This window comes from Hipposideros armiger, unplaced genomic scaffold (assembly GCF_001890085.2).
Source record: "Hipposideros armiger isolate ML-2016 unplaced genomic scaffold, ASM189008v1 scaffold_310, whole genome shotgun sequence".
Lineage (NCBI taxonomy): Eukaryota > Metazoa > Chordata > Mammalia > Chiroptera > Hipposideridae > Hipposideros > Hipposideros armiger.
Window position 1 is genome coordinate 780,393 of NW_017731660.1, and position 24,745 is coordinate 805,137.

Below are 24,745 nucleotides of genomic sequence, written 5' to 3' on the forward strand. Positions count from 1 at the left end.
TAAGGGAAGGGGGGGGGAGGGAGAGCAGAAGTTGTCTTTTTTGAAAGAAAGCTCTTTGCTCTGGGTAAGCTGGCCTGAAGGGGCCTTCTGCCCTTTCTTCTCTGGCATCAACCCTATTCACGGACAGACGCACCAACCCCATGCTCACATGGTTTCAGTCACCTGTTAAAAATTTGTGCCATGTTCTCTGGAAACGCTACCGCTTCAAAATCATAGCTGTCTCAATCATATCAATTATCGGGCTTATGCTGTTCAACTTCATGTATTCAACTCCTGTGAGTTGACCACAGGGATCAGTGGGGACAGGAACAAAGGCATGGGTTGCTCTTGGGCTGAATCTGGAGGGTGGCTTCCGGGTGTGACGTCAGACTAACTATTGCCTGCTCTCCCTAGAGCTATCTGGCCATGAGCTGGGTCAAACCTGAACTTCGGCTGAATGCACCCATTAAAATATTCACCAGTGTCATCAATTCACTCAACACCAGCAATAGCAGCTCGCCCACCCTCACCACCCTGCACCCGGGCCCAGAGCCTGCAGCACATGACCAGCAACTCCTCCTCCAAGGCCCCATGAATCACCTGCAGGACATTTTTCCGGAACTTCCAGCCCCAGAAGGCTAATTCGCCCATGTGCCTGGCTTTTCTCTGCCCACCGTCAGCCCTGCCCAGGGCCTCCTGGCAGTTCCTTGTTCCCATCTTCCAGGACAGCAAGGGCAAGGGTCTAGGGACATTCTAGCCATTTTGTTCAAAGCACTTCCAGCACAGGGCAAAGCTGTAATTTTCCACTAAAATAAACAAGCTTTGGAACAGAGGGCCACCTTGTGATTTGGGCGGCGGGGCGGGGGAGGAGGGGGCTGAAGACAACGTGAGAGGCTGAAAACATCAGCTTTTGGACAAGGTTCATAAGGACAGGGAACAATGTCACCTCTGGTCTTCAGGGTCTCCTCCACTCTAAGAGGCTCTGAAGTCAGAGGGAAACAGAGGGAAAGGGTGACTGTGAGGAGAGAAATGGCTCCATGGGGTAAGCAGCTGGACACGGCCACAGTGTGACCCTTAATGTGTACGCATAGAAGAGCCCTCCTCTAGGACACACCTGGGATTCCAGTGCCCCATTCATGGAGGGAAACAGTTTCTAGAACAAGAAGAGCTAGGGCAGGACACACGATGCTTGGTTGGACAGCTTCCCGGGCTGGGTGGGGGCTGCATTCCAGGTCTTCCCCTCCTGCACCCTCCACAACTAAGATTGAAGGACAACTTGACTTGGAGCTGATAGGTCCTGGGAGAAACACACTGCTCCCCAATAAAGTTAAAAAATAAAATAAATAAAATAAAAACCCTCAGGTGCTCGTGAGCTGAACTCACACGTACCCCTCCCCCACGGTGAGACCCCTCCTGGGCCATGACAAGAGCCAGAGGTCTCTGCAAGCTTCCCTTGAACCCAAAAAAGAAAACAGCCATTTGCTTTTTTCAGTTTTGCCTGGTCCAGTGGCCAGGCTGTGGGTCTCAGCTCGTCCTCTGGGGCTGCGCTGCTGTTGTGGTGGGTGTTAGGAGGGCCCCACCTTCCTCCCACCTGCAGTCAGCGCAAAGCGCTTAGGAAGCACCGGGGGAGGACATAAGAGAGCCCAAGAGAAGGACCCCGCCTGGCCAAGGCGGCCCTCCTCCCGTGAGCCGAGCTGAGGACTTCCCAGCCCAGGGGAGGTAGGGCAAGAATGGGCTTGCTCAGAAAAAAGGCCTGGGCCCTCCCCAAACCCACCTCCAGAAGGAAGCACACTGAGTGAGGAGCTCGGGTTTGGTTTTCATCATGGTCATTTCCGAATTTCCCTCAGGCTACACAGTGCTCAGCGGGGAATCTCAGAGCCAGGCCTCAGGGAGACTCTGGTCCCTCTGCCGATTTCATCAAAGGACAGACAGGTAAGCAGCATGGGATCCCTTGTCAAGTAAGGCAGTGGAATAAGGGCTGACCTGGAGGGTGACACGCGGGCCCTGGTGCTCAATGACAACGGACTCTCCCAGGCACAGAGGACCAGCGCCCTGATGTGTGACCTGAGCACAGCAGCTCTCTTATCCATTAGGAAGAGAAGCCAGACCTCCTCCCGGACAGTGCCCAGGCCCAGGCTGAGGCTATAAGAAAGTGTCCTTGCGTTCTGAACACAACGCGGGATTCCAAAGACCATGACAGACACAAAACATGCAGCTAAGAGGCTCCAGATAATCCAGAAACATCTCCACATGGTCAGATCACATGGCAAACGTTGCTTTCTGTGTCAAGACCTGGTCAGTGTCATAGTTAATCCCACGGCTTCCATGAAATCTTCCAAGGTTCTCTCAGCTCGCACACAAGCTTCAAGCCAAATGTGACTGAGGGCGTAGAGGGGCCTCACTGGGAAGGTCACGAACACACCAACAGAACCAAGATGCACGCTGACAGACAAAGGCTAGAGCAGGGAGCCAAAGCAGCAAGCCCTCCCTCCGGCCACCAAGTCAGGGCCAGGGAAACAGGCTTGTTCTGCAGCCTTGACAGGCAGGCAGATCGACTGTCTTCTCCAGTTGAGCCTGCACTTGGAAGGACATTGAATGGAGGAGAGGAAGGTGAGGCAGGAAGAGTTTCCATCCAGAGTGCCAAGGAGAGTTCCACAGGTGGACAGGGGCTCAGACAAAGAGCAAACACCAATGAATGGACGGCGGAAGGTGTTGAGTTTTCCATTCTTTGCAGGTTTAAACATGAAGCACGAGGGTCCTGAGTCCAACGCCAAGGCAGCCACCTATGAAGTTCTGTTCTGTGATCTGGGTGTCATGACAGCAGATACTGCCTCAGGGAAAGGCACATCACATCCCCATTGCCCTGGGTGGTGGGTGTCCTGAACCAGAGTCAGAAGGGCCCACGGGTGACCATGGGAATGCAGTGTCCTTGCATTCAAAGCTCCAGTGACAACACAGCCCCTGACCAGCGGCTGGAGACTGGAGGAGACCGCTGGGCTGTGTGCTCAGGCCAATGCCTGCCCCTCCCACACCCCATTGTGACAGCCACAGAAGTGGAGGCAGGAGGGCTCAGTAGAAACGCTTCCGGCTCTGTTCCTGCCACTTGTTATAGAGTATGATTCCGATGACAATGGCAAATACGGAAAACACCAGAGAGAAGAAGACGATGAGGAAGAGGGCCAGGCCACTCAGGGGCACCAGTGGGGCTGTCACTGAGGGAGCAAGAGAGGAGCAAGTCAGCACAGGGACCCAGCCTGCTGGGAAAGGCCACCCAATAAGCTCTCCCTAATTCTGACACCCATTTCCAGGGCCAGAGCTCAGACGCTCCCTTTCCAGATGCCTTAGTCTGAACACAAAGCAGCCCCCTCGTGCTCATCTGTACCCTGGAGACAAGTGACAAGTAGGTGCCAGTACTCCGTATTCTTCAGGGGAAAGACAGAGAGGAGATGGCCCTGTGAGCTGTGGGTGCAGGCATCTCAGATCCCCCCAGCACTGCGGCCCCTCCCCCACCGTGGGCTGGTCCCCAGGCTCACTCTCAGGCAGCTTCATATTGTCCACCGAGGGCATGAACACGTCTCGATGCAGCTTCTCCTCTTCTGGGGTCCTGTCCACTGTCAACTCGAACAGTTTCAGGGAGATGATGTCATGGTTGTCTATAGGAAAAAAACAAGGATCGCTCAAGCACCCCAAAAAGATGGGTCAAGCTTCTGATCCACAGCTAACTAGCAGTGACCTTGAAAAAATAATTGAGACCTCTCTGTTTTTTCATCTAAAAATAAGGATGGGGTGGTAAATATTCTATATTATTCCATATTTAAAGTTTTTATCAACAAGCATGCATTACCGACATCATTTAAAAAGTAGAGATAATACAAGGGTGAAATCCCACATGATGTGTAAACATTCTAGCAGAGAGAGACCCAGTAGCACGCAGCTTCCACTCAGTGGGAAGGTCACACTGGCGAGATGGGAAAGGGCCTCTGGGTGGCTGCCTGATGGCCACACGTGGGCACAGCCACGGCACAGACGCATCCCTTTCTGGACTGGGCCTCAGGCTTTACAGCTCTGTGTAACTGAGACCCTGAATCTCACTAGTAACCACCAGAGAGATGGTCTAGGAATTAGGGACTGGATTTTCTCTCTTTTTAAAGTATCATCATAAACTCATCGATTAAACACATTTGATGCGTTCTAGTACACTGAAGGTGTACGCTATACTGATGCTCAGCCTGACCCATTGTGGTCCAGGAGGAGGCTATTCAGGTTGGCTCTTGAGTTCTCTCATGTGAATCCAGAAGCTCTTGATAATCTCCCTTTCTCTTCTGAAATGTTCCCGCTGGAACCATTCCTGCCTCAGACCTGCCATTTCTCCAAGAAGCCCTTGTTCCTCTCAGTGGACACTGGTCTCCAGAGACCACAAACCTGAGTGCCAGGAGCTCATGGCTACTCAGTTGGTTACCGGGACTGGATTTCTTGCCATTTCCGTTACTAGGATGGTATCCACACCTGCTTGGGCTCAGAATCTTTAGCCGACCCCAGACAGGAGTATACTGGAATTGCCTTCAGTTGGAAGAACGTTTCCACTGTCAGGACTGAACTCAAACCCTAGACAGGACAAAAGGCCAGGCCAATGCTCCTCACATGTGGGGCACCAAAGGCTGGGTGGCCGGGATGCGCCCCAGTTTCTCAGACGTTCTCAACAATCCACTGAATAACAATAAGAAGGTATCAACAAGAAAGACCTCCAGAGAAAGACACAGTTTGTATTTAGGGGTATCTGTTGGCAGAGGCTTGCTAACCAGGTATTACCACCAACAACCAGAGCCAAGAACTCCTTTGGATGAACAAAAAAATGACTGCATTCACTTTGGCCATTTCTAATAATTGGGAACAACTTCCCATTGAAAAGTACATTGAGAGGTTAAGTGACAGGGCACAGAAACCTGTAGGCTCTGAGGAAAATTTGCAGTACTCAAGGACACCTCTTTCACCTTGAGTCATATAAATGGGGTCACAGAGCAAAGGCCTAAGGCTGCCTCCTATCCCTGAGCCAAGGGGTAGGGGGGAAGGGAGGGGTCCCACAGCTTCAGCCCGCTTGCACAGCATTTAGAACCCAGCTGCCCAAACCATTGTCTTTATTTTATTTATTTATTTATTTATTTATTTTTTAGCTGAGCCATCCTGTTACCTGTTGGCAGCTCAGCGGCTGCTCAGCTCGGGCTGGACTCGAACGGCTGTTGCTCAGAGCTCAAACTCTTGAGCGAGCTCTTAACCAACTGAACCACTCGGCCGGCCCCTATTTTATTTATTTTTTATTTTATTTTTATTTTTTTATCTGAGTCATCCTGCCACCTGTTGGCAGCTCAGCAGCAGCTCAGCTCGGGCTGGGACTCGAATTGCTGTTGCTCAGAGCTCACACTCTTGAGCGAGCTCTTAACCAGCTGAGCCACTCGGCCGGCCTTAAACCAACGTCTTTAAGGGACACAAGCAGAACGGTGGCTGCCTGAGCAGGGTGAGGAGCAGCGCTGCAAGGGGAGCTTCCTGCATCTGGACTATGGCAGTGATGACATAGGTGTGAATATTTGTCACAGCTCTTCACACTATGTACTTCTGTTATATGGAAAGCACACCCCAAAAGAGCTGATTTAAAAAAAATTCGTTGCCAGGATTTAAAAACTCAGATTTCATTTTAAAACTCCAAGATTCCCAGCTTCTCTTGAAACACTGGAAGACACGGCGGCTCAATGAACCCACAGTTTTTCTAGGCTGGAACCAAGCGGCTGTTGCTCATTTCAGATGGGTGTTTGCCTTTCTGCCACTAGAAAATCCTATTTCATATTGGCTTTATTTCTAATAAATTATGTCAAAAGCACCAAAAGTTCAGTTCTTTACCTCTTCTCAAACAACGTTATGATGGGGGCTAAAGCCAAAGGGGAGAACAGGCATAAGGAGAAGCCACACAGGGACAAGGAAGAAGAAATCCCCAAGGAGACAGGAAAGTGAAAGCAACAGGTGCTGTCAGTGCCACATCATCACGGCAGGCGAAAGCTTCAGAGTGATGGGCCAGTGTGGCTGGAAGGACGACGCAGACGAGGACCGGGAAGGGTGCGGCCCGCGAGAAGTGCTAACAGCATGGCAGACACAGGCCCAAGGCAGCATGCACAGAGGCAGGCAGCTGGAAACGACCATCTGAAAACACGACATTCAATAGCCTGAGCAAAATGGAGGGTCTGGGGCTTGGTCAGAAGAGGGACGGCAGAGTTACGGGGAAGCCTTGTTAAGAGAAGGGGAACTGAGCACATCAGGAGGGGAGAAAGGCGGCCCCAGAGACAGGAAAGTGTGGAACTCTAAACCCAGGCTGGAGAGCGGGTTCCATGAAGAGGGAGACACGGCTGTTCCTTAACACCAATGTTTCCCAGGACAGCTGTCCAGGGACAGCCGAGGCCTGGGTTTGTAAGGGATTTGGGAATGAGAATGCAGGAGGACAAGCACTCCCAGGGCACCTGCTTCCCAGGGCTCTGCCTGCCTGGCTCTCCCGAGAAGCCTCGCTGAGGCCTGGCTAGAGCCGTGACCTTGGTCAGGGCGCACAAGGAGCGCACACGGGTAGCAGTACCCGAGAGGTCGCCGGTGATGGAGGAGGTGCCGAAGTAGTAGCCGCGGGGCAGCCGGACCCCGGGCACCTCGATGCAGTCCCTCCACTCATGCTTGCCATCAATGTCCATCATTACCTGGAATAGAAAGAAAGAGGTCAGGGCCAGGCCACAGAGTAGGAGCCCACACCGCCAGCTGGTCCAGGACAGGGACTCACTGTCAAATGCCTCTTGACATAGCGGATCACAAGGAAGGTGTCATAATGGAGGTTGCGGACGATGGCTGTACAGCCCCCCAGCTCTGTGGGCCGTCCATCCCGCTCATGATCATAGCTGAGGGAGCCATTATTCACCATGGCTGAGATGTAGGGGAACACCCGCTGGGAAAGCAGACAACAGTTAAGGAAGTACTCAGGAACACCTGTGCAAACAGCAACAGGAGCTGCACACATACAAGCCGAGCCCCCGAGCAACCAGACAACCCCTCGGCCTCACCGCCAACAGCCCCCAAGAACCCCCACTCCGATGGTCACTTGGGATACGGCCCAGGAAGCGACCGAACTCCATCCCTGCCTTCAGGAATCCTCCTTACACAGACCCAGGTGGGTCTGAAATGGCCCCTGTATGCCTCTGGCATCTGACTCAAGGCCTCCCAGAAATCACCGGGCACTGATGCTCTGCCCGAGACTAGTGGTTTTCTTTTTATGCATATACACCTATCTATCCAACTGCCATGTAAACTTCTTAAACGAAAAGATCATTTATCACACTTTGCATGTCTCCACCTCAGCTCCATCCCCACCTCATAAGTGCTATACACAGCACATATTCTGAAAATACCTGTTTGGTCAGGGAAATTTTTCCATTCAGGATAGCCCCTTTCAAATGGTAAAAATCTTGCACATGATGCTAAAATGGACCGGGACTCAGGAAGAGCACTGCCAGAACTGATCTCCAGTCATGATGACTTGTTCTCAGTCAAACACCTTCTAGCCCACTTAGCTTCAGCCACACACTACTTCTCCCAATCTAACACTCAGGGGAGTTTCTCCCGCAAGTCTGCCCAGGTCCCAGCCATTCCCCCACTACTTTGGAGGCCCTCTATCACCAGTGGGGTTCAGGAGCAAAGTCTTCCCCAGCAGTGATGAGCTAACCATCCCAGAGCAAGCCAGGTGCCGGGCAGTGCAGATGAGAGGGCAGGAAACATGAGACATGCCACCTCCTTGATGAGTTCCTCACCATCCTCAACAGTCGACATGCAAGGTGAGGACGCACTCACAATCATAGACGGGTGACTCGAGACAACAGCCACACAGATGCTAAATGGGAGTGAATGCTGGATGGACACACAGGGAATAAGGGATGGCGGGCAGGGCATGTCAAGAACTAGGTACCTGGACTCCTGGAGAGTATCGCCTCTTCTGGGCCTTAGAGGGTCCAGCAGGTTAATTATAAAAACAAGAGAGGGCACAGAAGACAGGAGAGCAAGTCAGAAAGAAACAGCTAGGGAAGAGCTAAGACCAGTGGTGGTAGGCGAGCAAAACAATCTCAATCCCCAAACAGAATTTTAGGGTCCACAGAGGGCATTCAAGTCCTCATACCCCCAAATTATAGGCAAAACTGTATGATTAGGTGCTCGTAAGTTTCCCGAGGAAAGGGTGTTATCACACCAGAGCTTCAAACGGGCCCACTGGGAAGACCTCTCCAAGGTCCTGAAGCTTTCAGAACCTTTATGAAACCATGTCACACCATGCAAGCAGGCCCCGCTACGACTGAAATTCAGGGGACATTCTGCGGACATCAAGTTTGTTTGTACCCTGACTGCAGTATTTCTGGAGGGCTAAGTTCTCCCAATTTCAACATGTCCTTTGCTGCCCAGGATCTCAGGATATGTCTTGCCCAGAAGACAAAAGCCCACCACCACTTGAAAGACTGTGAAGTTAACACTAATCCAAAGGGATCATTTATCCTCTAATTGAGTCTATGGACACATATTTCCAAATAGCTCATCACTGTAACCTGACATGTGGGTAAGAAAAAGCTCTGTGGGAGCGCGGCAACATGACAGACTTAGAAAAATCATGAGGCTCAAGTGTATTTGGCTTTGCTCCAGAAAACCACTAGTCCTAGCAACAAGAGATACACACACAGGCTCAGCTCAGCCCTGCCCTGCGGGAAGGGTGGGCCAGGGTGTAGAGCTGACAGCATCCCTTCCTCTGATGCCTCATAAGCACCTACCACGGGCCAGGCACTATTCCAGATGCTGGGGTTCCATGGGAAACAAGGAAGAGCTAACACTGGAGTGGAAGGGACCAACGATAAGTAAATAAAATTTCAGACTGTGATAAAATCTATGCTGAAAGTAAAAGAGGGAACACAATAGAAACTGATGTGGGGGCAACATGTGAGCCGGGACCCAGATAGTGAGAGGGAGTCCACCGGCAGCACGAGGTCGGCATATGTGTGGACTAGACAGGAATGCCTGAAAGTCAGCTAGTGAGGGAGGCTGATGTGAGCTGAGGCAGGCACCAGGCCCCACTGGGTCCTAGAGGCCCCAGCAAGTTCAGGGTGGGTCTCAGGGCAGCTGCCCGCTGCTCTCCTCGTTGGCCATTGGTGGACTCTGTACAGGTCTAGAGGAAGGCATGAAATAAACCTGTGGGGGTCAAACTACCATAAAACTACTGTCACCTACTTGTACAACTGTCATCTAGAGCAATGGTCTGTGAGCATATTACCAAGCACTTTACAGAAATGTGCTTGACCAAGAAGCTCTCACTTCAGTGAACACTTAGGGAAAGGACGGGGTTAAAATGCTGCAGGGAGCTCTGATGATCCCAAGGCTGCCTTCTTATGCCAGTGACCCCAGTACTCCTGGTGAACAAGGTGACTCACATCTTCCAAGAGTGCCTAGGGCACCCATCTGCAGCCTAAGGGGCCTTCCTCTTCCCCAGGTTGCTGGGGCACCCAATAACCAAGGTGAGCTGGGCCTCAGGACCGCCTTGGGGAGCTTTTCAGGGGTATATACATGTGCGTCCCTCAGTGAGAGTCCCGCTTAGTGGATCTAGAGTAGGCACCAGATCATTTTTTTAAAAGCACCACAAATTTAAGAAACACTGTGCTATACCCAGAGCCCACAGCTTTGGAGCTGGAAGCTGTCTACTTCAGCAACTTGTGACCTGGCCTCCAACTCTGCCTTTCATATTATAGGAAGTCTTTAAATGAATCTTTTTTTCCTGCCCCACCAGGGGTTTGGGAAGTGTGTCTTGGGTAGCCGCTCACTTCAAATAGTGGCAATTTCCTTTCATTGGAAGGCAGCCTACAGAGCCAAAGGCTCACTGACTCGGGCAAAGGAGGCAGTTTCATTCCGATTTCAAGAGTCACCAAAAATTAGGAACTCCTGCCTACAGTGCAAATGGTGGTTGTCTGCAGGGTGGACAAATGTATTCACATTTTGTACTACAAGGCCACTTAAGAAGAAAGACCCTCTACGTGATCACTGTACCCTCAGCATATCTTGACTGAAAGGAGAGCCATGAACGTGTGGATTCATGGATCCTAGGCTAACATTCCGCAGGTCTGAGAACAGGAGCTGTGAACCACAGGCAGAAAAGAGCACACACGCCTGTCTTCAGGGAGAGCCGGGTTCTTAGTGCGGTCACGCCACATCCGGCTGCATAACCCTGGGTGGATTTCATCATTTTCTGAGATTCTATGTCGTCACTGGAGCTGGTAGAACAACGCACAGCTCACTGGGTAAATTATGGAGGTGAAATGAGGCACGTAAAGCATTCAGTACGTGGCCAGCGTTCAGGAGGGAATAAGTATTCATTCGATCCATGACCAAATTAATGAATGCCAAACTAGAAATAGTGTTCACAGGTACTCGATAAAAGCACAAAGGCAAACATACATCGTTTAGAGCAGAAATTCCCAGACCGCTGGCTTGTCATGGACCAGTAAAATCTCTAAAAATATTTTGAGAATTAATAGGTTTGCCTTTTTGTTTTGTTTTTTACCTACTAAATATATTAAAATACAACAATGACAAAACGACCATCTTTATAAACACCATTTTTTAAAAGAACATTTTAACACCAAAAAAAAAAAAAAAAAGGAAAGAACTGTATAATGTCATAATAAAACATTTGGCATTTATGAAAAGTCACCTCACTGTCCCTACTCCCAGACCAGTGAAACTCTGTCACCAGCCAGCACGAGCTCGTGAACACTGGAACACTTGGGGGCCACCCTCAGGTAGTTTTACCGCCTAAACCATCCTGTGCTGAGTAAGCCGGCTGAGCTTGCTCTCTGGAACCCAGGTAAGAAGAAAAGGAGGGTGGGAGAGGAGAGGACAGAGCCATAATGGCTACTGCCAAGATGTCTGCAGAATGTTCCTCATGAATGTCACTTAGTGGTGATAAGAACCACATTTTCTGAGCGCTTACTCTGAGCCAGGCACTGTACTCAGTACTATACACATATGTGTTCCTTTAACTGTCACAACTCATGGGATGGTAGTGTTAGTATTTGCATTTCACAGGTAAGGACACTTGTTTAAGAGCACTACAGGTATTCAGTAGTGAAACCAGGATATGAAACAGGTAGTATGGACCCAGAGCCCTGGCTTGGTCACCATGCTACACTGCTCTCACAACTATCAATACGAAAGGATACTTAGCATACGCTGTGAGATACAAAACAAAAAATAAAAACCCAAAACAAAACTAGGTCTCTAAACAGTACATAGCCTGAAACACAAAGAAGTACACACACACACACACACACACACACACACACACACAAAGAGGTAAAGGAAAAGGACAAAGTAAATGTAGTAAACACTAACATTTGGGGAATCTGGGTAAAGAGCAGTCCAGAATTCTTTGCTATATTCTTACAACTTATCTGTAAGCCTGAAACTATACAAAATTTAAAAACAAAAGATTAATCTGAATCTAGTATTTGCCATTTTATAAATTTTTCTATATATCTACAAAATTTCAAAATTAAAAGTTAAAAAAAAAAACTAGGGCCAGCCGAGTGGCTCAGTTGGTTAAGAGCTTGCGCAAGAGTGTGAGCTCTGAGCAACAGTGGTTCGATGCCAGGCCCGAGCTGAGTTGCTGCTGTGCTGCCAACAGGTGGCAGGATGTCTCAGCTAAAATAAAAAAAAAAAAAACCAAAAACACAAAAAAACGAGTAATGTTCATATGATGCAATGTTGTTTTTTAAAAGATGCTTGTACAGTTTTGCTTTTGTTTTCGGCCTTTCTGATTTTTCTGTAATGGGCTCTTACATAAAATAAGAACAAACAAATGCCCCTTCCACAGCCTCTCCCTTCAGGCCTCTATTTGACCCTCCCTTTGGGTCACCAGTAGAACACTCACTGCCACTTCCACAGGCAGACACTTTGCAGACTTACAAGGTTTGTAAGTCGCTGGTCCTACAGTAACCTTCAGCAGGAATCTGGGTACACAGGTGACCTGGTAACTCAGCAATAGCTGTCCCACACAGACTGAGACCAGGGGCTTCTACCACACTACTGGGCAGCACGAGGAGGCCCCTGCTCCATAAGCCCCCAAACTGCTACTGATCTATGCTAGGGCTATGTCGCCAAGTCTTAAAGCTCCTTGTCTGGAGACATGTAAAAGGGGCGCCTCCTACCAGCTGACTGACCACCTGGTACACTTCCACAGGTGTGAACATGGTCATGATCTCTTAAGTCCATGGGATGATTTTCATCCCATTTATCTTAGTTGAGACCCCACTAGAACAAGCCCAAATAAGGTTATCTGAGGGTTTCAATAAAAAGCACTCTGAAATCACGAAACGAAACTTGAGGTCTGCCCAAACAGCAGACATGGAAGTCCACAGCTCATCTATCCAGATTACAAGGGCCAAGAATCAGAATACAGCCTAATCTGTCTCCACTTCACCACCCACCACCACCATTCTGATCGGACATGAAAACTTCTCGTTCAGAGAACTGTGTACAGTTCTATTTTGGGAGTCCATGAACCTTCTAAAATTGTATGTAAGGTCCTCTGTGTACCTCTGTGCATCTTTCTGTGGGCCCACCACTTTCATCATATTCTCCAAAGGGTCAAAACTCAAAGACACGTTAGAGCCACCCCAGGGCCAAGTGTCCTGTGGAGCACCGGCCCCTTTCTCCCTCTCACTGTCTCAGGAAGGAAATGTTATCTTCCCACCTCCACTCAATTCCAGCAGAAAAGCTATACATTTCTACTCCCCTTGAAAACTAGCCCTCACCCATGGAGCTCAGCCTCAATGTAGTCACATCAGAGCCGGCCAACACTCCCCACACCTGCTTTCCTGAGGAGTCTCCTGGAAAACACTGCCTCACCTAGGACTGAAACAAAAACCCTAAATCACACTCACACTGGATGATAAGAGAATTTAAGAAGTATGGAGCTCCTTTAGTAATGGAAAGATTCTCTACCAACAACAGAGACCAAGAGGGATCAGTGTCTTCATCAAGGGAATGTATTTTTGAACTGGGTAGCACAGTGTTGCTAATTTTGTTCCAGTTTCAAAGGAGGAAGAGCAATCATCACATTAAAAGATACAGGGAGCCGCTCAAACTAGACTTCCATGCTGGTCTGACCCCGGAAGAGCAGCGCGCATTCTTCCCTCTCTCCCATCAGCTGTCTCATCTCCACAGAGTGAGGCCCCAGGAAGACGAGGCCAAGGCTGCAATGCAAAGGGCTGTACTTCCTTGCTCTGCTGCCACAAGGCCTCTGGTCATCATACTTTGATTTCAACTGAAAGGAGACACTCCCGCTCTAAAACTGACAAGCGTTCCCTGCAACTTTTCACCAACATCTGGGATCTCATGAGGAACTGACAACCATCAGCTGATGATTTCAAGTGCCAAGAAACGATGATCAGGTTATGTTCTAATCAACATTTTAACAAAATGGCAATACTAAGCTATAATTCGCACCACACAATTCACCTGTTTAAAGTCTATAATTCAATGGCTTTTAGGATATTCAGTTAAAATTGTGATTACAATGGATTTAAAAATTTGCATCCCCACCCCCCCTAAGGAAACCCCATATCCACTAGCAGTCCCTCTCCCCAGGCAACCACTCATCCACTTTGTCTCTACAGATCTGCCTACAAGTCACATATATGGGACCATACAATATGTGGTCTTTGGTGACTGCCTTCTTCCACTTCGCATGTTTTCAAGGGCCACCCACACTGGCTTCACTTCTTTTTAATGCTGAATGATACTCCATCGTGTAGATACACCATATTTTGTTTATTCTCTCATCAGCTGATGGTCATTTGAGTTGTATCCACGTTTTGGCTGTTATGAATAATGCTAGGAATATTCACGTACAAGTTCTGTGTAGACATGTTTTCATTTCTCTTTGGTATACACCAAAGAGTGGAATTGCTGGATAATGCAAATTCCATGTTTAACCATTTGAAGGAACTGCCCACCTGTTTTCCAAAACAGCTGCCCTATTTTAAGTTCTCACCAGCAGTATGTGAGGGTTCCAATTACTCCACATCCTCTCCAAAACTTACTTTTTCATTTTAACCATAAAAGTGGGTGTGAAGTGGTATCTCATTGTGGTTTTGACCTGTTATGTACCTGATGGTAATGATGTTGAGCCTCCTTCCATGTTTTTACTGGCCACATGTGTATCTTTTTTGGGGCAATGTCTATTCAGAGTCACTGGCCACTTTTTAAGTAGGTTTTCTTTTTTAATATGCGTTCTAACTAGAATATATAAAGTCCCTTCTCAGACATATGACTTATATTTATTTTCTCCTGTCTGTGGGTTGTTTTTTCACTTTCTTGATGGTGTCTTTTGAAGCACAAAAGTTTTGAATTTTCATGAAGTCCAATGTATCTATTTTTTTCTTTTGTGGGTTTTTGGTGTACTATGTAAGAAACCATTGCCTAACCCAAGGTCATGAAGAATTAACCCTGTTTTCTTTTAAGAGTTTTATAGTTTTAGCTTTTACTTTAGTTCTTTGATGCATTTTTTAGTTAAAATTTTTGTACAGTGTGAGGGCGCAGACAACTTCATTATTCTGCCTATGGATATCCAGCTGTACCAGCACCATTTGTTGAAAAGACAGTTCTTTCCCCATTGTATTGTCTTGGCACCCTTATCAAAAATCAATTGCTCATAAATATGAGGATGTATTTCTGGACTTTCAATTCTAGTCCATTGATCTATATGCCTATCCTTATGACAGTACCAGTTTTATTACTGCAGCTTTGTAGTACATTTTGAAATCAGAAAGTGTGAGTCTTCCAACTTTGCTCTTCTTTATCAAGGTTATTTGGCTATTCTGGTTCTCTTGAATTTTTTATTGGTTTTAGGATCAGCTTGTCAATTTCTACAAAGAAGCCAGCTAGGTTTTTGATAGACAGGGATTGCATCATATCTGTAGATCAATGTGGGAAGTATCACCATCTTAACAATACTAAGTTTTCCAATTCATGGCATGGGATGTCTTTCCATTTACTTAGGTCTTCTTTAATTTCTTTCAACAATATTTCATAGTTTTCAGAGTATAATTTTTTTTGTTAAATTTATTTCTAAGTATTTCACTCTTTTGGTGATCATGTAAATGGATTTCTTACTTTCACTTTCTGATTGTTCAATGCAAGCAATATATTGGGTTGTTGGAAAAGTCATGATGTATTTTTTCTGTTTTTCGTTGCAAAAATGTGTCATGACTTTTCCGACAACCCAATAGAAATACAACTGATTTGTGTATATTGATCTTGTATCCTGCAACCTTGCTGAATTCATTTATTAGTTCTAATAGTTTGTGGATTCTTTAGGATTTTTCTATACACAACATCATGTCATCTGCAAATAGAAATAGTTTTACTTCTTCCTTTCCAATCTGGATATCTTTTATTTTCTTGCCTAATTGCCCTGACTAGAAACTCCAGTACAATATTGACTAGAACTGGTGAGAGCGGACATCCTGGTCTTCTTCCTAATCTAAAGGGAAAGCAGTCAGTCTCTTATAATTGTGACGTTAGCTGGGAGTTTTTCTCAGATGCTCTTTATCAGGTTGAGGAAGTTCCCTTCCACTCATTTGTTGAGTGTTTTTATTATCATAGAGAGGTATTCAATTTTGTCAAATACCTTTTCCACATCTACTGATACGATCACATGGTTTTTCTCCTTTATTCTATTCATATGGTCTATCCCATTTATTTTCAGATATTAAAACAAATGTAAAGTCCTAGGATGAATACACTTGGTCACGGTATATAATCCTTCTTATATGTTGCTGGATTTGGCTTGCTATTATTTTGTTGATGATTTTTATACCTATAAGATATTTATTAGTCTATCATTTTCTTGTGATGTCCTTATCTGGTTTTAGTATCAGGATAATACTGGCCTCAGAGAATGAGTTGGCTGTGTCCCTTCCTTTTATTTTTATTAAGAGCTTGAGAGGAATTAATATTAATTCTTTTATATATTTGGTAAAATTTACCAGTGAACTCATCTGGGTATGGGCTTTTCTTTGTCATTTTAAATTACTAGTTCATGCTCTTTACTTGTTACAGATCTATCTGGATTGCCTATTTCTTCAATTATTATTTTAGCAACCATTTATGATCTGGCAACCTCACTGTGGCACAGGTAAGTAGCCTGCACTCCCAAATACCGAAGGTCTTGACTTACTCACCTAAATTACAATTCCTGTATCACTGGTGGGGCAACAATGGGACTTTGGACAGTCTTTTCTGAACCAAGCCTAAACTCAACACAGACCCTGAACTCTTTCACACCTTCTCAGATGCATTACTGGTTGCTAGCATTTTCCCAGTATTTCCTCATGGACAAACATGGTAGGAAGTGAGTTGACCTACAAAGTCATGTGCACTCTGGTGACAAGGAAACAAGAAACCAGAGAAACGTGTACACTCCAGCACCTTGAGGGATCTGATGATTGCTCCACACCCCTCCTGCCAGCTCCCTGTCCTCCTCATTCAGCACAACTTCTACACACGACATTTGCAAGTTTTCACAAGGTTCCGTATTTATCATCCTTTCCTTATGTGCTCAATACAATAAAGCAAAATAATGAGATTGCAGTCTCAAGTCAAACCCACTCCTGTGTATCACTGACAAGTTTTTTAACCTCTCTGGACTTCAATTTCTTACCCAGAAGGTGGGGAATGATAATATCTACCTCAAAGGGCTGTTAGAATATATACATAATACATGTAAAAATGCTTGAACAATGGCTGGCACCTTTATGTATCATGTCAAAGTAAACCAAGCTGCTAACAAGACACATCTGATCTTCGCCTCTAAGACTGTTCCGGGGGTGGGGATGCAGGAAGAAGGACGCCTTCTACACCCTCTGCACTGAGCAGCTCTAAGAATGGCAACTGCACAGGAGATCACATGAGAATAACGAATGTTTCCACGCTGAAAGAAATCCACCCGGCAGAAGCAAGCAATGGGTGGCAGGTGACAGAGCATCATCATTAAACACACAGCCTCTGGAATCAGGTGGCCTGTGTTCAAAATCTGGCTCTACCTTTACTGGCTGTCACCTTGAAAGAGACACTTAGCTTCTCCAAGCTTCTGTTTGCTCATTGGCAAAATGGGAAAATAATCAAGTATAAGGAGACTTGATGAGGATGAAGACAACATTTGTAAAGTGCCTGACACATAATGGCCACCTAATAAACAGAAACTCCTTTTATTAGGTTTTTTTAATTTTTCATTTTAATTTGAAATTTAACAGATAAACAAATAATAAGGTAACAATGACTTTGGTCCAGGGATTCTCAATCCTGGCTATACACGTGACTCACCTAGAAATCTTTGAGAAAGTAAGGTTGCCTAGGCTGCACCAAAGACAAACAGAATCACTCTCTCTGAGGTTTGGCCTGGACATCAGTATTTTTCAAAACTCTCCAGGTCACTCCAATGTGCAGTTGGGAGTGAGAACCATAACCGTTAGCCAGACAAGAAGTCCTGACTTTTACTATGTGAAACTAATTGTTTTGATTAACAGCTACTCTCCTTAAAAATAAGCCCTTCAGATCTGCCCTCTCAAATCAGAATTACTGCTATCTGATGGTGGAACAAAAGCTAAGACAGTCTGAACTATTCACATCTGGAAGAAACAGAGCGCCAGGTTTAAACTCCAGTTAAGCCCCGAAGCCCAGCCCTCTAATTCAGATGCTTTCTAACTACCACTATCTCCTCAGCAGGACTGCAAACCAAGTCATGACATGGCCCTCATTAAAACCTTTAGAACACAGCCTTGACTCCTTAACGGGAACACCACCCCTCACAACCTGGCCCCACAGTGTGCTAGGCGGGGGTGAACCACACCCAAGCCGACTGCTCCAGGGCTGGTCTAAATAGCCAAACCACCAGCCACCCAAGACACTGCTCACTATCAGTGGCCAGTTAATGTGCCCAGGAAAGAGCAGTGTTAATACTAGAGAATGTGATGGAAATGGCGGCCCCTGGAACTGTGCAATGTGGCAAGACTTATGGCCCATTTCTCTTTCTAGCCTCCTCTCTCTCTGTCCTCACACTCACTGTCCCTTTCTCACTTTAGCACCTTAACACATGATTTTCCCTCCGCATGAAACACTGTTTCCTCATTCTGCAGACTTCGATGTAAATGTCACTTCCAGGAAAAAGTCTATCCCACCTGCTGCCACCATCCCACCTCAGGTTTGATGCAGTTGCTCTGTCTTCCTGTTGTACCCCATCGTTCTCCCACCAGCACGCGCACTCATCAGTGCTACTGCCTGCAAGGACCATCACGATTCCCAGGGCCTGGCCTCTAGACAGGGCCTGATGAACAGGGGTGAATAGGGACCCAGAAGCAACTCTGTAACTGGCCCAAAGGTTATTCCCAACTCAGGTCTCACTTTCCATCTTCTCCATGTGAACGCTGTGTGAAATGTTAAAAACTGTTGAATCTGGGTGTTGCATATACAGTGATATGCTCTTCCAAATTTTTAATAACTTTGACATTTTTCATAAACTTTTGGGGTAAAAATAAAGTGAGTTCTACCTGCATTCCTAACCTTGCCTCTCTTGCTACATATTATTTAGCTACAGCTAAATTTACCCAGCTGTATTTACCCAGCAACAACCCATCATAACCATTTTCCTACCATCTGATGGCAGGACCAACCTGTTGCTAGCATAAGAAAGTACTGAAGAACCCTTAGGGTTGGCAAAAAAAAAGCAAGATGCTTCTAAAGATAGCCAGATACCAGGTTCCCACAAAATGCTGAGAAATGGGTGGAAACCCATTTCCTCTGAGGCCTTTCCCATAGGAGAGAAGAAGTGCTGTCCAGGTCTTGGAAGAGAAGGAGGGAGAGGATGCCGGGCTGGGCAAGCCAGCTAAGGGAGAGCACAGCAGTGATATCCTAAGTCACAGGGGTTAAGTGACACAGTCAGCTTGTTTGGCGCTGGCCTGGTAGCTGAGTCACCAACCTGCCGAGCTCGTGCTCTCCCAGCAGCCACCTAGTGCACAAGACAGAACGCTGTTGACACTAAAGAGAAAGCCCCCATGCAGACAGCCATTCCCCAAAGGGTGCACCACACAGTTCTCTCTAGAAAAGCTCCTAACAGAGACATTCGCTTCTAAGTTCAATAGACAAAGGGAGTGGAAGTGAACCCCTCACTTCCTATTCCCTCTGCTCCCGCCTGAACAGCACTCCTGAGGCAGAGAACAGGCCGTCTGTGTGGCTGACCTAAGCTCTGACACTTGCCATTACCTCTTGCTGCTTCTCCTCATTGGGGTAGGTGTCTACAAATACTCCCAGCCCCACAAATTTGTCCATGTTTCCAAACACAGGCCCTAGAGAGAGAGAACAGATGATGAACAATGAAATAAAGCCAAGAGTTGGGAAAGGAATAATATGTCACTACGATGGAGAAAAAGGGACATTCAAATGACTGCCGGGCCTCAGCTAAGATGAGAAAGCATGTCCCAGCACCCAGCAACGTGCATGGCCTGGCACAAGCACCCAATGAGTACCTGGAGCTGTCACTGACGGCGAGGAAGACGGAAGGCCACTGCAACCTGGCTTAGCACCACAGCTGCTCCTGACCCTAACTCGTTCCTAAAGTGTCCCTAAAGAATTCTGCCTCACAAAGGCATGGTGACAACCATGCCCGAGAGAGAACTGAATTCCCAAGTTCAACTTCTTATTGCAAAATAGATCAGGTTGAATCACGTGGAGTATGCCATCTGCTTGGAGCAATGGCTCCTGAGCAACGGGACAAAAAGGCCCCTCTCCTGACTCAGGAATGCTGAGATGGGCCCCTGTGTGTGCCCAGGGGTCGTCATCAGTGTTCGCAACAGCCAGCACTCTCACCCAGTCGACAGGCCGAGTGGGTGCACAGGGAAATCAGAAGGAACTAATAAGCAGGAAATCACCCAGGATGAGTCAAGTTTAGCTGCTTGTGAGGACTCAGACCCCACTGTAGAGACTAGATAGACCAGTCTTCATCCACAAACATCAAGGGAGAGGGAAAATTGCTGGCACTATGGAGAAGCACCCTTTCCAAAAAGAGGGCACATGAAAAAGCAGGTCGGTCATACCCCACATAAAAGTACCCAGGGCCCCAATACCTGGCTGCATCCGATCCTTTGTGTACCAGATTGCCAAGCCGTCCCCGTGTAGGTTCTTCTTCCCTTGTCCATGGATTCTGAAGTGCACCTGCAACTCCCAGTCTCTCAGGAAACACGGCTAAAGAGAAAAGACATTGGGGTCAATGAGGAGGATGAAATGCGGAACCCTTCAAGCTCTCAGCAGTAGTTTACAGACTTGGAAGACACAAATGCAGGTAACATGAGGCTAAGGGCTAAAACTGAAATATAAGGCTTGCTAAGTGCTTGTCATAAAATTAAACAGATTGAGTCATTCAACTGTATATGAGATTTAATATGAAAGGTGAATAAACCTCCCAATTATCTTCACCGTCTCCCAATACAAACTAGATAGTACTCCAAAGTTGGAAAAGACACGAGAATGCCACGTGAGACTACTGGCATCCTATATCCAGCAAAGCAGCCCATCGTGTTAAGTATAGGTGGCTGAACTAACTCATTTGCAGCATAAGACCACCCCTCTGAAAGAAAGACTCTAAAAAGCTGGGGTTTAAAGAAAGGTCAAAGCCTTGTTCATTGTGAAAGAATAAGAAAAACTAAGTTATTATGCAAAGGTTCCCAGGAATAATTAGTAGAAGCTATACACAACTCTAATTAGTAAGACTCAGTCCTACGCCAAGCTGATAGGTAAGCCAGAGTATCCATGAGAAGGGATAAGTTACAGTCCCCCTAACACTCATGTCCGTGGCCAGGAAGCATAAATGCACCAGGTGAGAACACCACCATCATCCCCACCACAGGGACAGCCTCTGGTGGGAAAATATTAAGAAGGTGAGTACAAATCAGACTCCTGTTTCTTTTTTGAATCGTGTGTCAAACCTTGGGAAAATGGAGAAGGTAAACGGATGGTTAAGCGCTCTAAACAGTCAAACACTTTCAAGTAGGAACCAGAGTGGGTATTTGGTTTAGAGAGGCTCCTGGTTGAAGTTCACCATGAAGAAAGGGAAGGAGGAGAGGACAGACCAACAGGGTTCAGCCAAAGCCTCTCCAAATAAATTGTTCTGGCTCTCGAGCAACACATTGCTAGATCATTTCCAGTTTTCAGTTTAATTTCTGGGAAATCTTCCAAAAGTGTTAGTATTAGAGGTACACAGCCCAAATGAGAGGGGTGCCGAAACCTCTGAAATCTCCCTACTCTGATGGACCCAGTCCCTGTGTTGTCATTCTGCATTCTCATCTTTCCACTGTTACATTCAGATTTCAGGGCAAGAGTGAAATCAGTGGCAGGAAGCTGCCCCACAGTTAGTGGGTAAGTGTTATGCCCCTGGGAAGAGGGCAGGGCCAGAGAGGTTCATGCTGAGCCAAGGGGTGTCTGCCACGTATCCTTGGCTCCACGTCACTCAAAACTATACAGTTTTGCTCAGGACTATGTCTAACCATGGTTCTGAAACTACTGCATGTTAGACTCACCTAGAGGGCTTTAAAAAAATTGCAATGGCCAAGACGCACCCCGTTCCAATTAAATCAGAATCTCTGGGGTGGGACCAAGGCATCAAGTCCAACGGACTTCAGCCAAACTTGAGAACCACAGCTCAAACCAATGCATCCTATCCAAATGATTCAGAAACAACTTCAATCTCTGATAGTCAGATGTCAAAAAATATAGGTAACTGGGAACCTGAAAAAAGGCAGGAAAACAAGAGCTTAGACTAGAATTGCTGCTAACAGAGTAATGTAGAGATAGCTGGCAAGAAGGCAGCAAAGTACCAAGCCCTACCCAAATTATTTCGTAATCCAGAGACCTCCATGAACCTTATACCAGATGCAGAACATAACAATGCTTGTTTCTGTAACCATTTTAACTACCCGAAGCTTCTTCATGTCCATGGTTTTATTTCATTCTCAAAACCCTGGTGGGCAACTAGAACAGTTATTATGATGTGCATCTGACAGATGGAGAAGCTGAAAACTAAGAGAGGTTAACTACCCACCTAGGGCTCACAGTGGGGCTGTGATGCAGCTAGATCTGGAGCCTGGGTCTTTCAACTGGTGGACCTTCACCTCTTCTGCAACAACACACAGCCCTGCACTCTGTTCAGGAACGGGCTCAGCACTACTACGTGGAGTAAGGGGCCAGCTTGTGCAAACGGCTCACGTAGAAGCCGCTGTCCTCCCTTTGCAACTTTAGAATTCACTGCACACAAAATGACCAGAGAAAAGGAATACTCCTCTTTTCTGAGGTTCACTCATCTACAACTAATGATAAAAACCATAGAAAAGTAAGTTCTCAGCTGATGAGAACCCAAGGGAAAGTATTAAATGCCAAAGTCATTCCCAAAAGTAAAGTGGTAGGAAAAGATTTAGAAAGAGCCCTGGAAACCGAAAAGAAAGCATCACCTTACACTTGTACAAAATCACAGTGCAGCCACACCAGGAACACTGCACTCACTTCTTGCTGCCATACCTCAAGGAAAACAATGTAGTTAGAAAAGGTCCAGAGAAGGACAAAGTGACCAAAGGATCTAAGTGGCTTTCACATGAAAATAAAACTTAAAATTAGACTCTGCAAAGTAAAAGAACAAGCTGGGGGTGGGGGGATGGAACTGGGGTGACGTTTGGGATACAGTTAAAAGAGTGGTCTTCTATTTTACAAAGTAATTAAACGTGAGTTACTCTCCAAGAAGTCATATGATCAGGTCAATAAGAAATTAAAGACATTTCAGAAAACAGAATCAAAATGAATTATTTGCCATAGTTAGGAAAATAGAGCATTTCCCTAAATATCTGATTCCATTATGAAGGTCATCATAACCTCTGAAGTGAAAACCCTCGATATCCACAGAAGACAGAATCCTGGGGAAAGATAGTAAAATTAAGTACTATGCTCCTGGTGAACTTCTTAGGAACTTTTGGGTCACCAACACAGGAGGGAGAAAGATTCTTACCACCCGGTTCCACAGGGCACCCTGTTTACTTTGCATATCCGGGGTAAGGCGGATATACTGGGTCATCACCATGGCGTTGCCCATCAGATTCCACAGTGAGGAACTTCCTGTGCCCACACCTGTGAGGAGGAAGCAGATCAGTTCATACTCTTCAACACCAACCCCTTCAAAAGGCGACCATGGCTGAAATCACTCATCTTTTTTTCCCTTTCATGTCATTCAATCTCCAACCTTCTGTCACTCATCGATCTTAAATCCTTACCATCTTTACAGCTTCCTCTCACAAAACTCTTCTCAGAGGAAGACCCCAAAGCACATCAGAGCTATCACTTTATCCATGCCACAGTAACCATAGCTCAGAGCCAGTCTTCCGTTTTTACATGTGAGTAAATTTTAGCACCAAGACAGAAATTCCCCAGTTAAACCAAAAAGAGCTGGACTCTCAGGCCTCTGGGGCTTAATCACATCCTTTCTTTAAACAATCCAAGCGTGAACCCAATACCTCAGACTATAAGCCCCTTGGGTGAGAACTATGTGTCTGTGCGACCCACAGCATTAGCAGCAACCAGCTCAGAGAAGGCATTCTCTGTATCTGCTAAGTGAACAAATTCACCCTTAGCAGCAGTGTAAGCGCTCTCTTACTTGGAGCTTTTGTTTGTTTGTTTGCTGTCCTCTTATACACCCTCCAGTGGGGAAACAGACTTGTGTTAGTTAAGCCATCTGCACTGATTTGGTCCTTCTTGTAGCCAATTATATAAATTTGTTGGTTGATAAGCTGTGCCTAGGGGACTATGAACCCTACACATAGCAAAGCTACCAGGCTCCTAGACTGAAGAAGAACAGGTGTTTTAATGGCAACAGAATTTTATCATCTTTCTCAGTCGGGCCAAGCACATCCACAGCTCCACCGGGAGATCAGCTCATTGCTAGTGGCCCTCCATCACTCTCCACCATTCGCAATTCCCTCCCCTCCCCACATTCTTCCCGTCCAGTTCCGAGCCCCCGCTTCGTCCAGAGCTAGCGTTAGCGGTATCCAAGTGTGCTGCTTCGACTTGCTGGAAACTTCCAGCGCTAAGTGCGCGAGGAGTAAGGGTAGGGGAGACACTGACCCCTGCCCTTCGGATCCGTGGCTCCCAAATGCGGCGGGAGTCCCCGTGGGCTCCCACCCACCGCTGGCAGTTCCCTGGGGCCACAAAACTAGTCGCCGCCCGCCTCTATCGAGGCGCTCAGGTCCCGAAGCCCTCCCAGAGCACGACCACCTCGCCCCGGGCGCCTCACCCTGGTAGGGCTTCGACAGCGAGTGCTCCCGTTTCAAGTACTCGAACGTCTGACCCGCCCCAACTTGCCGTGGCCACTGCCAAGACCCCAACAAAAGGAGAAGGAGCAACATCCTGGACCCATCCCGAGCAGACAAACACCACTGCCACCGTCGCCACCACCCCGAGGGTACCACAGCCACCGCCATCTTTCCCACCGCCATCCCTTCATCAAAAGCCCGCCTCGTCTCACAAACCATTGGCCCATGGAACCATCTAGCCGGCGTTCCATTGGCTCTCGACGGTCCCGCCGCCGCAGGTGAGCATCTCACCGATTGGTACCAGTTGCTTTGCCAACCGA

General features: G+C 47.0%; 2 protein-coding genes across 8 annotated transcripts in view; one reads left to right on the forward strand and one right to left on the reverse strand.

Annotated features, from left to right (window-relative positions):
* The window catches only part of FER1L5 (fer-1 like family member 5), a 48,376-nt gene extending 47,114 nt beyond the window's left edge, over positions 1-1,262 (forward strand). Inside the window, exons 52-53 of the mRNA XM_019660081.1 lie at positions 128-275; positions 394-1,262. Coding sequence (XP_019515626.1) covers positions 128-275; positions 394-621 — 376 coding nt within the window. The 3' untranslated portion in view covers positions 622-1,262. The remainder of the gene's footprint in view (positions 1-127; positions 276-393) is intronic.
* A 521-nt stretch (positions 1,263-1,783) lies between these two features.
* Positions 1,784-24,745, reverse strand: LMAN2L (lectin, mannose binding 2 like). Of its 7 annotated transcripts, none has more exons than XM_019660085.1 (9): positions 24,642-24,745; positions 23,129-23,247; positions 20,205-20,322; positions 19,345-19,427; positions 7,964-7,996; positions 6,788-6,949; positions 6,593-6,707; positions 3,513-3,632; positions 1,784-3,191 (listed from the first exon to the last, which is right to left on the reverse strand). In XM_019660085.1, exons 1-9 carry the CDS (start codon positions 24,658-24,660, stop codon positions 3,049-3,051), a joined length of 912 nt encoding a protein of 303 aa, XP_019515630.1. In that variant the 5' UTR covers positions 24,661-24,745; the 3' UTR covers positions 1,784-3,048. The 7 variants fall into 7 exon arrangements, with proteins under 7 accessions (XP_019515630.1, XP_019515627.1, XP_019515629.1 ...); XM_019660082.1 differs by lacking the exon at positions 24,642-24,745 and adding an exon at positions 24,407-24,622; XM_019660084.1 differs by lacking the exon at positions 24,642-24,745 and adding an exon at positions 24,475-24,599.